Source organism: Rhinolophus hipposideros (assembly GCF_964194185.1).
Source record: "Rhinolophus hipposideros genome assembly, chromosome: 18".
NCBI classification, from domain to species: Eukaryota; Metazoa; Chordata; class Mammalia; order Chiroptera; family Rhinolophidae; genus Rhinolophus; species Rhinolophus hipposideros.
The window spans coordinates 22,211,852-22,226,787 of NC_138064.1; the positions used below are offsets into that span (position 1 = coordinate 22,211,852).

Genomic DNA, 14,936 nt, shown 5'->3' on the forward strand with positions numbered 1-14,936 from the left:
ATTGTAGCTAGCAAGTGAGGTTGGTTGGCAGAGAGAAGTGGACAGCAGGTTACTGATAGTGTGGCTCCTGTTTCCTGAGTCTCCAATCCAGCCGCCAGTGAGACTATAGTGGTATGACTCCGTGGGTGTTCCTTTTTGGCCTCACCGTGTCCTGCGTTCTTATGTGGGGAGAGAGACTAGAGATCCCGCATGACACCCTGCATAACAACTAGATATGACAAAGATTGATTTTAGGGTAGTGACTACTTTCAAGAGGGGAAAAGTAGGAAAGCGGATGGAAAATGGGCCTTTCACACTTAGTTTGTTTTTCTTAGTTTTTATTTTATTTTTCAATTATAGTTGACATTAAATATTCCTTTTTTAAAAAAGAAATTTCTAGTCCCTTTATAAAGTCTGCCAAGCATCTATAGATGCCATCATCAATATTATTTTATATTAGTTTCTGGTGAACAACATAGTGGTTACACATTTATAATTCACAAATTATATCCCTCAATTAGTCTAGGACCCACCTGGCACCATACATAGTTATTACAATATTGACTCTATACCCTATGCTGTACCTTACATTCCTATGACTATTATTTTTCTTTCTTTTTTTAAATTAGTTTCAGGTGTACAAAACAATGTAATAGTTAGACATTTATCATTTATATTCCTCACAAAGTGATAACCCCCCTCCATCTACTACCTCTCTGACATCGCATACAGCCTTTACATTTCCACTGTCTCTATTCCTAATGCTGTACTCCACTTCTTGTAACTACATATGTGTCTGTGTGTGTGTGTGTGTGTGTGTGTGTGTGTGTGTGTGTGTGTGTATATATACACACATATATATATAAAATTTTAGTTGACATTCATTATTGTTCAGCTTCAGCTTCAGGTGTACAGTGCAGTGATCAGGCATCTACATCATCCCTGAAGTGGTCTCCCTAATAAGACAAGTGTCCATCGGATACCCTACAAAATCTTTACATTATTGATTCTATTCCCCAAACTGACTTTCGTATCCCCGTGGCAATCTTTGGGTTACTGATTGTGCTTTCTAATCCCCTCACCTTCTCCCTCATCCCCCACCCCCCTCTCATCTCGCCACCCTCAGTTTTTCCTCTGTATCTCTAAGGCTGTTTCTGATTAGTTCGTTCATTTATTCTTTTCTTTAGATGCCACATATAAGTGAGATAATATGGTATTTGTCTTTCTCTGTCTGACTTATTTCACTTCGCATATTCTCTAGGTCCATCCATATATTGTTGCAAATGGTAAGATTTCATTCTTCTTTATGGCCGCGTAGCACTCCATTGTATAAATGTACCCTAGTTTCTAAATCCAGTCGTCTACCGATGGGCATTTCACCTATGACTATTTTTAATGCCTATCTTCTCAAAAAGAGAGAGACATGGCAAAACATTGGCATCTGTAAAATTAGGCTGTTAGGTTCACAAGAGTCCACTACATTATTTTCTGTGTATATGAAATATTTCCTGAATAAAACTAGACTTGAAAATTTAACAGCTCTTTTCTTACTAGAGCACCAATTCTAAGTTCTTCTGCTTTGCTTTCCTCTGTAAATTGGTCCAAGTTTTCTCATCCAGCCTTTCCTTTCACTATTCCTCCAACACAGCTACTTAAAACAAGATCTCATTTCTCTCTCCAATATTTCACATTAATGCCTATATGTACATTTTCAAGTACTGTCCACATTCTCTCCTATAATTTAGGGAACAGGAAGGCTTTCAAAAGAAAGTGGTATACACCTGAAGTCAGTAGGCAATAATTTGTTGAACCTCCACTTGTTTATAAAAGAAAGCAAAGCTCTAGGTGTGTCACATGTGGGTACTCTTACATGTGAAACAAGACACCATTCAATCATCCTCTTCTCAAACCAAAGTCCCAAGCACACATATGGACACAAATACACATTCTCATTTGTAAGGTGGAAAAGAAGATAGGTTTAACTATCCGATCCAAAACAAATATTGAATTTATTACAAGGACAGTGAAACTGTCGAAAAATAAACTTATTTGAGCTAATCAATTTTCTGATGAACCCACAAAATGTTAGGTTTTTTAAAATAAAAAAATTGAAATAAAAAATTGAAAAAAGCATGAATGTTTTCTTGTCTTCCTGTGTATGACTGGTATTTCTAACACATTGTATAACAAAAAACCCCCAAGTAGTCATAATTCACTTTTTAAATGTAAAAAAAAAAAAACAACTGAAGAATTATGATTTGCTTATCAGTGTTTCTTTAACTTTTACTAAAAAAGAAACTTTAAAGATAATAATGAAACTATTTTTGAGTAGTGGTAATTCTATGTTATGGTTGGTTTGTAATTTTAAGAGAATAGGATTATAATGAAGTCTTCCAAACTAGTGGCCTAAAAATTACTGATTCCAATAAAATTAATTCTAACTGAATAATTTAAAAGCCTGTTTGTCACTAGAATTTGGTAGACAAGGGAACTGCAAGAATCTTTTGTTCAATAATAACAATAGTTTCCTTACAAGACCAATTGTAATAAAGTAAATTTAGACCTATGACCGTTTCCTTCCTTTGAGACAGAATGCTGATAAAAACAGATGATAGATCTGTTAACTCATTGATAGCAATGTTTTTATGAACAGGAAGCGCCAACCTTTCCTGTTTTCTCTTAAAAACAAAAGTGAATCATACAAAAAGAGCTTGTAAAAGAGAGATTACAAGAGCTATCATCACGCCAAAGAAAGATTATACAAGTGTCTACAACAGGCATTGCTTCTCCCAAGCAAATCTTAAACTTTTGGGGACAAAAGTACTGGTACACACACGGATAGCTTCTGATGAAGGTGAAGAAACAGGTGGGCGCTAGTGGAAGAGATGCAGCGATTCTTAACACAGGCTCACAGCAGAGCAAACTCACAGAACACCGAGGCACAAAGCAATGGCCAGTGATCTTAATCTAGTCTCTTCATTTGATAGGTGATAAATCAGAGTATCCAAATAACATGTCCAACGACACAGAGGCAGAACTGTGGCACACTTTTTGTTTGGTGCATTGTTTTCTCCCTGTAGGATTACATCATAGTGCCTAAGAATATATTTAAGTAATTTTTAACATTACATATAATACTAAAGAAAAGATTACAAGGCATAACAAATTGTGGATTTTGCTTTGTAGCCACATTAAGATGCATTTGAATAACATCTCTTTCTCTTACTCACTATGAGACCTAGCTGCAGTCATATATAAAAGAACAATAAAGTCCTCTAACTCACACGACTTTTCTATTAGTTGACTACCATACTCATTTTGTGCTTTTTCTTTTGCTTGACCTAGAAATTTTGTCACATATGCCTACCTTCACATAAAAGCATACAGTGCATTGCCTGGAGTAAGGAAGAAAGCAATCCTACACAGGATGAAAAGCCTTTATCTTCGAGATCACTCTAACAAATACAATTGTTTAAAACTAATAAACAGGTATTTATGCACCTTTTGGACTGATACATGCACTGCCATTACTGAACAAAGTAAAAAAAGATAGTGTGCATGTCCTTTACAATTCAGCTTCAGTGAGTGCTGAAAGTACTACAATAACCTTTTCAAGTGATTAAGGAGTTGCCAGAATATTTTAGGATTAGAAATAGAAGAACCAGCCAAATTGATGCCCAGAGGAGAAACGACCTCTGTAGTAGACATATGCTACCATTACAACTCAGCACGTACATTTCTTATAAAACTCTTAAACATAGTCTCACTGGCCCCCTCCAACCACTACCAGCAGCAGAAGCACAAGATTTAAGCCTATTAATCACAGTCGCTCATCCTCTTATCCACAGTGATTGGTCATCCATGGGATTGGGCGATAAATCCACGGGGTCAGTCAGTATGTCTCATACAATAATCCAGAGATATAGAAAGATTTTTAAAAACGGATTCTTCTGGCATAGCAAGCTGTGAGGACAATTGAAACTGAATCTTCCCGTGGCTATGTTGCACATGTAAATATCTAGTCTCAAAAAGAATTTAAGCAGAGACAAGGTGGGCTGAGAAGTGATAGAAGGAGCAAGAGAGTTCTGACCTTTTCTGAGCCCCTCGTTCCATCTATACTTGATGATCCAACTATTGGATGTCCAAATTAGATTTCTTTTAAGAGTTCGTGCTATCTTGCCAACACATTTTTTCTAAGCTCACCTATAACCTATGAAGAATTGTGGTTAACACAAGCTCCATCTTGCAAGAGCTTATCATAAATTTTTTAATACCTGCAAATTTGCAGTGACTCTAACTTCACCACCATGACCACTTTCCTATCTAGACTAACTCCAAATCCTTAACCTCATCAATGGGCTTTAAAAAAATTGGAGCACTCTCTCTTAGCTGAAAAGACTTCCCTAAAACTTCTTACTATAAGGACAAAACAAGGGAATCAATGAGCCAGAGAACATCCTAGGCCATCTTCTTTTTGCAAACATTCTTCTTACACTTACCAAACTTAATTCCAGCCTAAGTTTTATTGCTGAGCAGGTCAGTGGTTGCCTGCAGACTGGGAGCAGGGGTTGCAGGGCAGGCGGGAGGGATTACAAAGGAGGATATGACAACTCTGGAGGGTGATGGATATGTTCAAGGTCTGGAATGTGGTGATCGGTTCACAGGTATATGTGTGTGTGTGTGTGTGTGTGTGTGTGTGTGTGTGTGTGTGTGTGTATGTCAAAACTCATCAAATGTATACTTTAATGGGCAACTTACTATATGTCAAAATACATTAATTAAACAGTTCCAAAACGAAAAAAGATGGCTTTACAAGGGAAAGCATTTTACAGCATCATCCTTCTTTGGGCATGGAACAAATCATGATGCCTCGAGTTGCAGATGTAATTTGGTGACAAGGAATAAAGTTACACACCAAGGATGATGGGGCACGAAAACAGATGACAACTGAGGCCTTGATTAACACGTCTGAAATTATGCCCCAGTCTGGACTACCTACTTCTGGACATGTTGCTACATGAAAATGATAAAGCTTACTGTTTTAAGGCGCAGTAACTGTTTCTGTTACCTGTAGCTGGACTCTATTCCTAATATGGTGGTCTTTCATGGTCTTTTTTTTAAAGCCAGTAAGATCAGATCATACCACACTGGCTATCTTTTGTTTCTAACCTTAGAACACAGTTCAAATCCAAGGCTGACAAATCCAAGAATGTAAAGAGTCTGGATTATCTCTCGGGGTAATTCACTAACCACTCTTCCCCACCTCCAGCCATACTTTGAATTCTTCCAACGAGCCCTCTACACTTTAAGTGCCATACAATCAAGACACATGTTGATGTGATATTCCCAGCACCTGGCTAAGAGCCTGGTACAGAAGAGGTACTCCAAATACACTGCTGAATGAAAAAGCTCATGAGATTGCTCATCATGCTTTAAAGACCATACCTATACAATTCCCTAACCTGTACAATATTTGGGGAGAAGAAATCCAACCTAATGACGTTCCAGATTATTCCGTCTCTATATAACCGATTAAAGAGATTTTCATTCTTTCATCAAATATGCACATTTCAAAAACAAGATGCAAAGAAATTATTTCTACAACAGCTACATTTTTTTGTGAGCATCCAAATTCTATCAGAGTAAGTGAATCACTTTGAGGATGAAAGAGGAATGTAGGAACATTTGAAAACACTGGATTTGATTTTGTAGTTCAATTATTCAAAAATGTTTTCTCAGCACAAAAGCAAAAGAGAAGTTGTGGTGGTAGTGGAGGGTAAGAAATGGAAAACAGTAATAAGGTGTAGGGCTCCACCCCCAAAATGTAACACAGCTTCCTCAGATGTGTAAAGAACACAAAGGCCCCAGACGATCTGCCCTCTATATGCTTCGACCATTCATCATGAGAAATCACACGTGAACATGGAACTGTCCCTCTGAACGCCTGCCTAATGTGGAAAACTGAAGAACAATTCAGTGATGATCAAGCACGTGTTTCCATGATGCCAAACATCTGGATGGAAAATTTGAAAATTCTATAAATAAATCCAGATATTGCTAAATATCCAGACATTTAGTGTGGAAGCCAAGACCTCAGTTCTTTGATGGTTTCATTTTCATTCTTCAAATGACACAGGAAGCCTGAAATGCCTTTGCCATATATTTTTTCTTATGTTCTCCATGGTGCCAAGCAGATTATTTTATACTTATTAGGCACAAAATGCATAGTACATAACATGTGCTGAGAAGAAATTATACAAAGGGAATCTAAAGTAAGGGACCTTGACTTGTCATTTTCCAAAAATGACTAGTTTGAGGTGGCACCCACACCTGCCAACAAACTTCCAACCCACCCTCTCCCTCGCTTCTTTGGAGCAGTCTGGGAGACAAGAGGTGGAGTAATGGGTAGAACAGCCCTGCACCGATTCCTTCATTCAAGCAAATGCCAACCATATGCCAGGGTTGTGCTGGGCACTCAAGAAAGCAGGTCCTTATTATTGAGGGCCATATAGTCTATGATGTGAAGAATAAAAGAGTAATTGCCCTTTTCAATGACTTCTTCATTGATCAATTCAAGTATCAAGTCTTCGTCCTCATCTTACGTAGCAGCTTTTGACACAGATGTTCAATTCCATCTCCTTAAAACAGTTTGCACTTGCTTCTAGGACTCCAAAATTTACCAGGTTTTCCTCTAACCTGACCGGCCATTACTTCTCAGGTTCCTTTGCTGGCTCCTCCTTGTCTCCCGAAACTGGTATTTTAAGAGTGCCTTTGGTTCAATCCATGGACGACTGCTCTTCTCCATCTACCTTCACTAACTTGTTGATTTCATCCAGTCTCAATTCTAAACACCATTCTCTATGTTAACCGCTCCCTGAATGTAAACCTCCAGCTATTCCTCTCCTCTGAACTCCACTGTTCTTAGTCTAACTGCTCCTTGACATCTCCACTTAGGTATTTGACTGGCATCCCATCTAATACTGAACCCTTTCTTTTCCTCCCAAAGCCTGCTCCAAACACAGTCTCCTCATTCCTGTTAACAACAAACAGATCCATCCTGCCAGTCGCTTAGATCATAAATCATGAGTAATCTATGACTTGTCTCTCTCATACCCCATTCGAGTCCATCAGGAAATTATGGTGGCCCCACCTTCAAAATACACCCCAAATCTGATTATTTCTGTTACTTCTATTGCCATTATTAGTCCAAGCCTCCATCACCTCTTGCCAGAAGTACTGCAATGAATAGCCTGATACGTCATCTCACTGCTTCCACTTTTGCCAGCTATCATCTATTCTCAGTTCAGCAGCCAGACAATCTTTTAAATGAAAATCAGGCACAAAGGCATCAATAGCTCCCCATTTCATTTGGTGTAAAAGCTCGAGTCCTTACAGTGCTCTGAAGGCCTTCATAACCTGGGTCCCAGAACTTTTCTGATTCATTTCCTACCAACCTTTGCTCACTCTGTCCTATTCACACTGGACTCCTCTCTCCCCAGCAAAAACCAGGAACAATCCTCAGGCCGTTCCCTCTACCTTAAATATTTTTCTCAGATATTGATCCTTCATCTCCTTCAACTCTTTGTTCCAAGCAAACTAATCCTGACCACCATACATGCCACTAAGCACTTATCCTCCCCTACCCACTCCACTGCCCCACCACTCTTCACTCTTCTCATTCCATTTTTCTCCATAGCACTTTTTCACCTTATAAGATAATGTATAATGTATTTCCTTTTTTGCTTATCATCTATCTTCCTCCCATAGATGTAAGATCCATGAAGGCAGGATATTGTGGTTTGGGTTTTGTTCACTGCTGTTGATGCTCAATTAGCATTTATTATTGAAATGAATAAAAGAAAGAAAATTATTTGGGTTCATCTTACAATACATTTATATTACACTAACAATAATATAGCAGACTAATATAAAGAACCCGAGTCAATTAGGATTGTAGTACAATTTTATAGGAAGTAGCTTTGCTCATGGGAAAAGTTATAGGAAAACCTCAGAAGGTTGGCCAACGAGGGAGGAAAAAACAGCATTTCAAGAAACATTAGATTCTACAGTAGAGAGGTAAAAGTAATTCGTACTTATTATTTTTAACCTAATGCTAACTTATGTGTTTTAAAATATTTGGCTGCCTTCTAGATACAATTTTGACTAAATTATCGTTTTTATACACCGTTAGGTATGTTTTACTGCTGGTGAAAAGAGGGGCGGCCAATTTGCAAATTCAATTCAAGAAGTATTCAGACCATACAGGTTCTGTGTTAAAAAAAAAAAAAAATAAGATGCCACTCACTGATGGACACAACAGAGAAAGCTACGATCTCTGCCAAGAAAAGGTTAATGGACCAGCTAGAGGGTAAATACAGGCACAAAGCTATCTACAATATGGAGCATTGGCATGGTCAATGGCAAAGAAAAAGTAAAACCTCGCTGTACTTTAGAATTAGCTAGGAAGCTATCAAAAAGCTTTTTGAAGAAAACCACACACCCTCCTGCTCTCCCTGAATCCTAATTGAATTTGGCTAGGGTGGCATTCAAGTATTAAGATTCTCAAGTGAAAATTTAAGGAAACAATTCATTCTGACTAAAGAAATAGGAGGCTTTATTTGAATAACCTTACAAAGACAAGGCAAGGCATTATAGGTTAACAGCAGAGGGTCAGCAAAGACAGAAAGTCAAGAAAGGGCAAGCTATGTGGGGAATCCTGTGTGGCTGAAATATATAGAGATGCAAATGGAAGGAGTAGATGCTGACAGATGATGATGAATGGCATGTTGAAGAATTTGGGTTTATTTTCCAAGAGTTTTCATCCACCATTCCAAGTGGGCTTGAATTATTCATTTTACCATGTTAAGACAGTTTGGAGGATGAATTTACATGAAATGTGATAAAAAAGGAAGAGGAATTCAACCTTGCCTGTCCTCACCAGTAATTCAAATGTGTTTGAAGTGACGATGGCCCACTTTTAAATCACCTAAAAACTGTATGTAATATTAAGCCACTGAGATGTTCAAATCTCCCTTTTCAAATATGGGCTGAAATACAATTTTTCCCAAAATTGTTTCTTTGTAAATGCCTCTTAATTATGTAGTTAAACTTTGTGAAAAGTTGATAACCTCATTTCAAGTAAGAAATGGCATAAATGGCACATTTTTGTTATTGTGTTTTCAAATCAAAAGTTGGGAAATTTTACAAACATAGTTGGCACAAAGGCGGTCTATAAATACCAGCAGAATAATATCATGTGGAAGTTCCAGGCTCTGTAAATAGCAAATCATTTTTTAAATTCATTCAGTAGTTTGAACAAAGGCAGAGAAAGAAATAACATAAACCTAACCACACACTAAAATATCAAAAATATCAAACAAGAATAAATTTGAAAAAAGATGATGATAATTTTGAAAAATAATAATGAAAAAATTTGAAGCAATTGAAACAAGTAGATTTTTCTTTGGCTTAAGTACTAGTGCTTTTCATTTATTTTAGAGTTGAGACTAAACAAAATTAGAGCAGTCTACCAGAATAAGACTCAAAAAAAAACAAAAAAAGTTCAGGTAAATCATTCCAAATTTATATTTACTGTATGTCAGTCATTTTTCTTCCTTACAACAGAAAGATTAATATTACTATTTTGAGGGTATAAACTCTTGCCTATGTGGGACCTGCTTGAATTAACACGAGCCTTAAGTGTCAGTAATCCCAATAGTCTGAAAATGTTTTTATTGTAACATGCAGGTTTATAATTTTGAAATTAAAAATAATTCAACTTTTTTTCCACTTGAAGCTGTAAAAACTTAATTTTTTCTGTAGTACATCCCAAGCATTTACCTACATTCTCTCATTTTATCCCCACTACAACTCTATAAGGGAAGAATAAAAAATATCATCACCAGTTTATAAATTAAAAAACAAAAACAAAAAACTGAAGCTCAAATAAAACTATTTGCCCAAGATTACATTCCAAGCAAGTTGTAGAATTAGTACTCAAACTTGAGCTTTATTCCCAAATCCAGTGCTTCTTCTACTCACAGATTGCAAGAATAGATCTATTTTTATCAGATAAATATGTAATGTTTTATCTAAGACAATCTCAATTTCAGAGATATTGAAATGTGTGTCTTAGAATGAATGTAAATCAGTATTATTTTTGATGCTGCATGGGGATTTTTACCAAAGCACTCAAAGGTATCGGAAAAAAATTGCAAACAAAAAAAATCAATAGAAACGAACTTGGAAAAATTTTAGAACAAAGAATGAATATGGAAAAAGACAAAACTGAAACTTCTGAAATTGCCCTTTTCATGTTAAGACCACATTTTAACTTATTTTCTGTTCCTTATACTCTTAATTAAAATTATTCATACACACAGACACACACACACTGGGGGTGCCAAAAAATGTATACAAGCAGTGGACACGTTGGTCAAGCAGTAGTTCACCGTAATCAGAAGTGTCTGGATGCTGATGGTAACCACTTTGAGCACCTCTTATAATTGCAGAAGTCAAACGTGACTTGCATTCATCTGTTGTTACTGGTATACTAGTATATTGAGTATTACAATATTAATACAGTTTTCCTTTCCTTAAAATGTGTAGACATTTTTTTGGCACCCTCTGTGTATATATATATAGATATATGTATATATATATCTATATATATATAGATAGATAGAGAGAGAGAGAGAGAGAGAGAGAGAGAGAGAGAGAGAGAGAGAGAGATCTCAACAGTGCAATTCCTACAAGTGTTTTCTTCGCTTACGTACAAGGAGATATATTATATATCTCAAAATGTTACATATTGTAATATATCATTATTTTATATTTCCTAAAATTCCCCACAAATCACTAAGCATAATTTTAAAAAGTTGGTTTTTACTATTTGTCAAAATATTTTCAATCAAAATTATTTTTAAATAATCTATTAAAGATAAAATAAATCATTTTCTCAAAGTAGTTTTAATTTGTATTTCTATCCTAAACAGTGTAAAACAGATCCACGTTATTTCTATTATACATTTCCTCGATTCAATCAGACCTTCACTCCCCTGATTTCCTGGACCCACAGAGAACTCTCCTAAATGTTATGGCACCTAGAGTCAGTCCCTCCCTTATAGTGTACCATTTAACTTTCCCACTCCATGAATCTCAACTAGATCTTATCTTAACAGAGTAGGTATTTGTCTTTGTATGTGTTTATTATTTCCCACAGTTCTCAGCAGAATGCACACAGGAGGACAATGTTTGTTGACTGAATAAAGCTCGAGATCATACGTAGAAAAGACAGTAAATAAAAAAGAGGGTTGTATAAAGGATTAATTTTAAAGCCCAGTTGGATACACTGCTGTATTCCCATACTGAGAAGAGTGCTTAGCACATAGTAGACACTCAATAAATATTCACTGAGCGAAGAAACTTTCAGTTTCTTTAAACGTGGGACATTCGGAAGCAAGTCATTCTCTTTCTTAGAACACCAGGAAGGTGCAAAAGAGCCTGCCATACCTATGAACTATATTCACTACACTTAAAGTTGCTCAGTACTAGGGATCTTATTAAACAACCAAACCATAAACAGCAACAATAACAATTAAAAATCAACTGCACCTTTGGCTTGTGATCAAAGATCCACGACAAGTTTGGGGGAATGGTCCTTCCAACCTATTTTAGTGACATGCTTCCTGGACGGATCAGAATTTCTGCTCTAATATCAGGCTCATCAGCAGGCCACCAGAGTATGTGAACAGTTTGGCTAACAGAGTCCTAAGTTCCTCAAGAAAATACTTCAATAGAGATGACGCTTAAGGGAGGCTGTGGTCTTTACCCCTGCCACTCTGTATGCACACTTTTCGAAATGAACTCAGACCTAACCCTGCAACCTGGAACATATTTTTGAGGCAGTGGCTCAGGTGGGATTGGAACCTACAAAGGGTCCTCCTATTCCTGCCTTAAAAAGAAATGTCTCCCAAGTCTTCAACCTTAACCCCACCCCAAATCACCTAACATTTCTCATCTTAAAATGCTGAGGGAGCGATAAGGAAAAACACAGAATCTAAATAGTAACTGTGCAGCATTTTCAGCATCTATTTAAAACCTGATCCAACTTTTTACCTTTTGTTTACCTCTAATTTAAACTGCTGAAATTATTTTAGCTTGTTCACAACGTTTAAGTAGACATTAATTCATTTAAAGAAATATCCTTTTGTCTAAAAAGTCTAGGATTTAAAAAGGTGAACCATTTTTATAGTATTATGAATATCCAATTAAGTTTTACTGCATAGCTATTAAAATCAATAGAATACACTTTGAAGGTCAATAATTAAGAATAGATATAAAAGTCTTAATATGTTCCTGTAGAATCACCTTTCTCCTTGCTTTTCTGATACACAGTTAATACAGCAAGAACCGATATACCTTGAAAGCAACAGAACTAGATTTAAAAATAACTTCCCTTTTTTAAAATATACATATCGCAAATTAACCTAAACAGATCTCTCAGTCAAGTTAAGTATGCAAAGTACACCTTGTACTGTGTGTTAAGCAAACACTACAAGGTTAAGTGTCTGGTGAACAGGTGACTAAATCATTGGGGGGGGGGAAGTCAGGGGTCAAAATGGGGAATCTGAAGTTCTAAGCAGGCCATCCATGCTAATAAAATACCTGGAGAATTGGTCAGCATTTAATAAATAATCAATGTGATAAGCATGCTTCAGATAAGACAAAGGTGGATTTTGATCTGAAACTTGCCATGGATCTCCAGTTACAAGGAGTTGTACCACCAGGTGTTTTAGAATTGTTCCCCCCAAGTCTACCATTAGTGAGCATGTTGACTGGATTCCTGACTAACCAGAACAGCATACGTGATTCCAGTTTCTGTCCTGCCTTGAAAGCTTTGTAATCCTGTTCACATACAAAGGACCAGTAATGGTAAACTGACCCAGCCTCTCCCCTGTTGATGACCACACTGGCAGCCTCCATTCCAAAGATGTAATTTAAGCTTGCACAGATGGCCTAGCTCACCGCTATTGCAGAGGAGCTGGGTTTGTTTTCAGGGTGGGTGCTGCAAAACTCCAGGTGTATTTATAGAAGGGAGCAAGGCTATATGATGGAGGGATGATGACAGAAGAGTAAGTTTCTTCCTTCTGGTAGGGCCTGTGGAAATATCTGGATTCCACAGCCTGGGTTCTATTCCTGACTCTCTAGTTACCAGCTGTGTAAACTTTATTAAGACCCTTTTTTTGGGGTCTGTTATCTGAAGGGTAAAATTTAGACAATGCCTCTTTGTCGGTCCTCGGTGTGATGATGGACGAAAATCACGAATGTAAAACCTGGGACGTGGTAGGCAATCAATAAAGGGCAGCCTGCTTTTCCCATCCTCCAGTTCAACCAGAATTGCTCCTCAAAAACCAAAGATAGACTGCAACGTTAAAATTAAAAGGCCCACGTTGGTTAGCAGGGGAAAAACGATTTGGGTGGAGGCTCGGGGATTTACTAGAAGATTTTGCTTAAAATGGAGTTAGGATATTGATATGGGGGAAGACATATGGAAAAAGCATCCAGTATGAGCAAAACAGTCCAAAAAAAAAAAAAAAAGACACCCCTTTATGTAAGCACGAAACAAAGTTCGGAAGGTACGGATATCCTGTGAACCTCCTGTACGGCCTCAATTAAAATCACAGGAGCACGTAGAGCTACGCTAAGCGCACAGGGTCCACAAGCCTCCTTGCCAATTTCAGATCAAGCTATTTTGCAAATCTGTCCTCAAACCCGAGGCGGCTCTCTCGCCCCCAAACCCGTCCCAGATGGGGTTGGAAGCCAGGAGCGAGTTGCAGAAGAGGAAAGTGGGAAGGTCTGGTCAAATAACTGAAAACAAGGCGATGGGTGGGGGGGCGGAATAAAGCAATGTGGCAGAGACCAGGCCAGCCAGCCAGCAAGACCGCGGCTTCACAATGAGAGAAAGCAGGAGACTGCGACAAGGGCCGGCTCCTGGTGGCGGGCGGGGACTGATGGCTAGGCCCGGGGGCGCCAAGCGTGGGAAGACGGGAAGGGGGCGCGGGGTGAAGTGAGAGAGTCGCTGGCCAGACAAGGAAGCGAAGAAGCACCAGAACAGGTGCAAAGCCCCCAGACCCACAGGAACCGGCTCGAGATACTCACAGTGTAGAGCAGGTTGAGCACGCAGAGGCAGTTCTTGGAGCACGCAAAACCCCCGCAAACCATCTTGAAGCCTGTAGTTTCCCGCAACTGCAGGTTAATCTGGCTTCGGGAGACCCTCCCGGACAGCCTTTGTCCTCGCCTTCGGGGCCTAGCCAAGGAGAGGCAGCAGTGCGGCCACCGGTGGGGGGCCCCGGGCTCGGAGAGCAGTACGCCGCGCACCCGTGGCGGCTCAGACTCGCTCCGGAACCTGCGGCCGCTGCAGCTGGAGCCCGAGCCCCGCCCAGCACCCCCCCGCCACCTCGCCCCGCGCGCTGATTGGCCGCCAGCAGGAACAAAGGTAGAAATATGCAAATAAATGCGCTCAGCCACCCGGGATCTGGAAGGGGCGGGGCGGCCCAGGGGCTAAGGGTAGGAAGCCCCAGGCTCGAGCTTGTGACTTGGCCTCGCTGGCTTTTCCTGGGGAGCAGGTGAGGGGAAGAGGGCGGGGCTCGACAGAGATCAAGCAGGCAGAGAGAAACGTGACAGCACCTCCCAGTTCTCGGCCCCGGCGGATGACGTGGCACCATTTCGAATGAGATTGAAAAATTAAGCACCTGGCCTTGTTTAAATAAATGAAGGAGGGAAGGAAGGCATAAATGAAGCAATAAATGAATGAATGTCAGATTCAAAAGAGAGAATGAAATGGAAAAAAAGGAAAGGAAGGTAATTAGTGAAAGAATAAAAGAAGAAAATGAAATTCCTGACTCCGAAAACAGGTAAGATAATTGTGACTCTTATTAGGTCAGATTTATCCTACA

General features: G+C 38.8%; 1 protein-coding gene across 1 annotated transcript in view; it reads right to left on the minus strand.

The window, feature by feature from the left end:
* The window catches only part of TSPAN13 (tetraspanin 13), a 34,747-nt gene extending 20,145 nt beyond the window's left edge, over window positions 1–14,602 (minus strand). Inside the window, exon 1 of the mRNA XM_081079167.1 lies at window positions 14,140–14,602. Within this exon, the coding sequence (XP_080935293.1) occupies window positions 14,140–14,202 (63 nt within the window). The 5' untranslated portion in view covers window positions 14,203–14,602. The remainder of the gene's footprint in view (window positions 1–14,139) is intronic.
* Window positions 14,603–14,936: the final 334 nt, after the last annotated feature.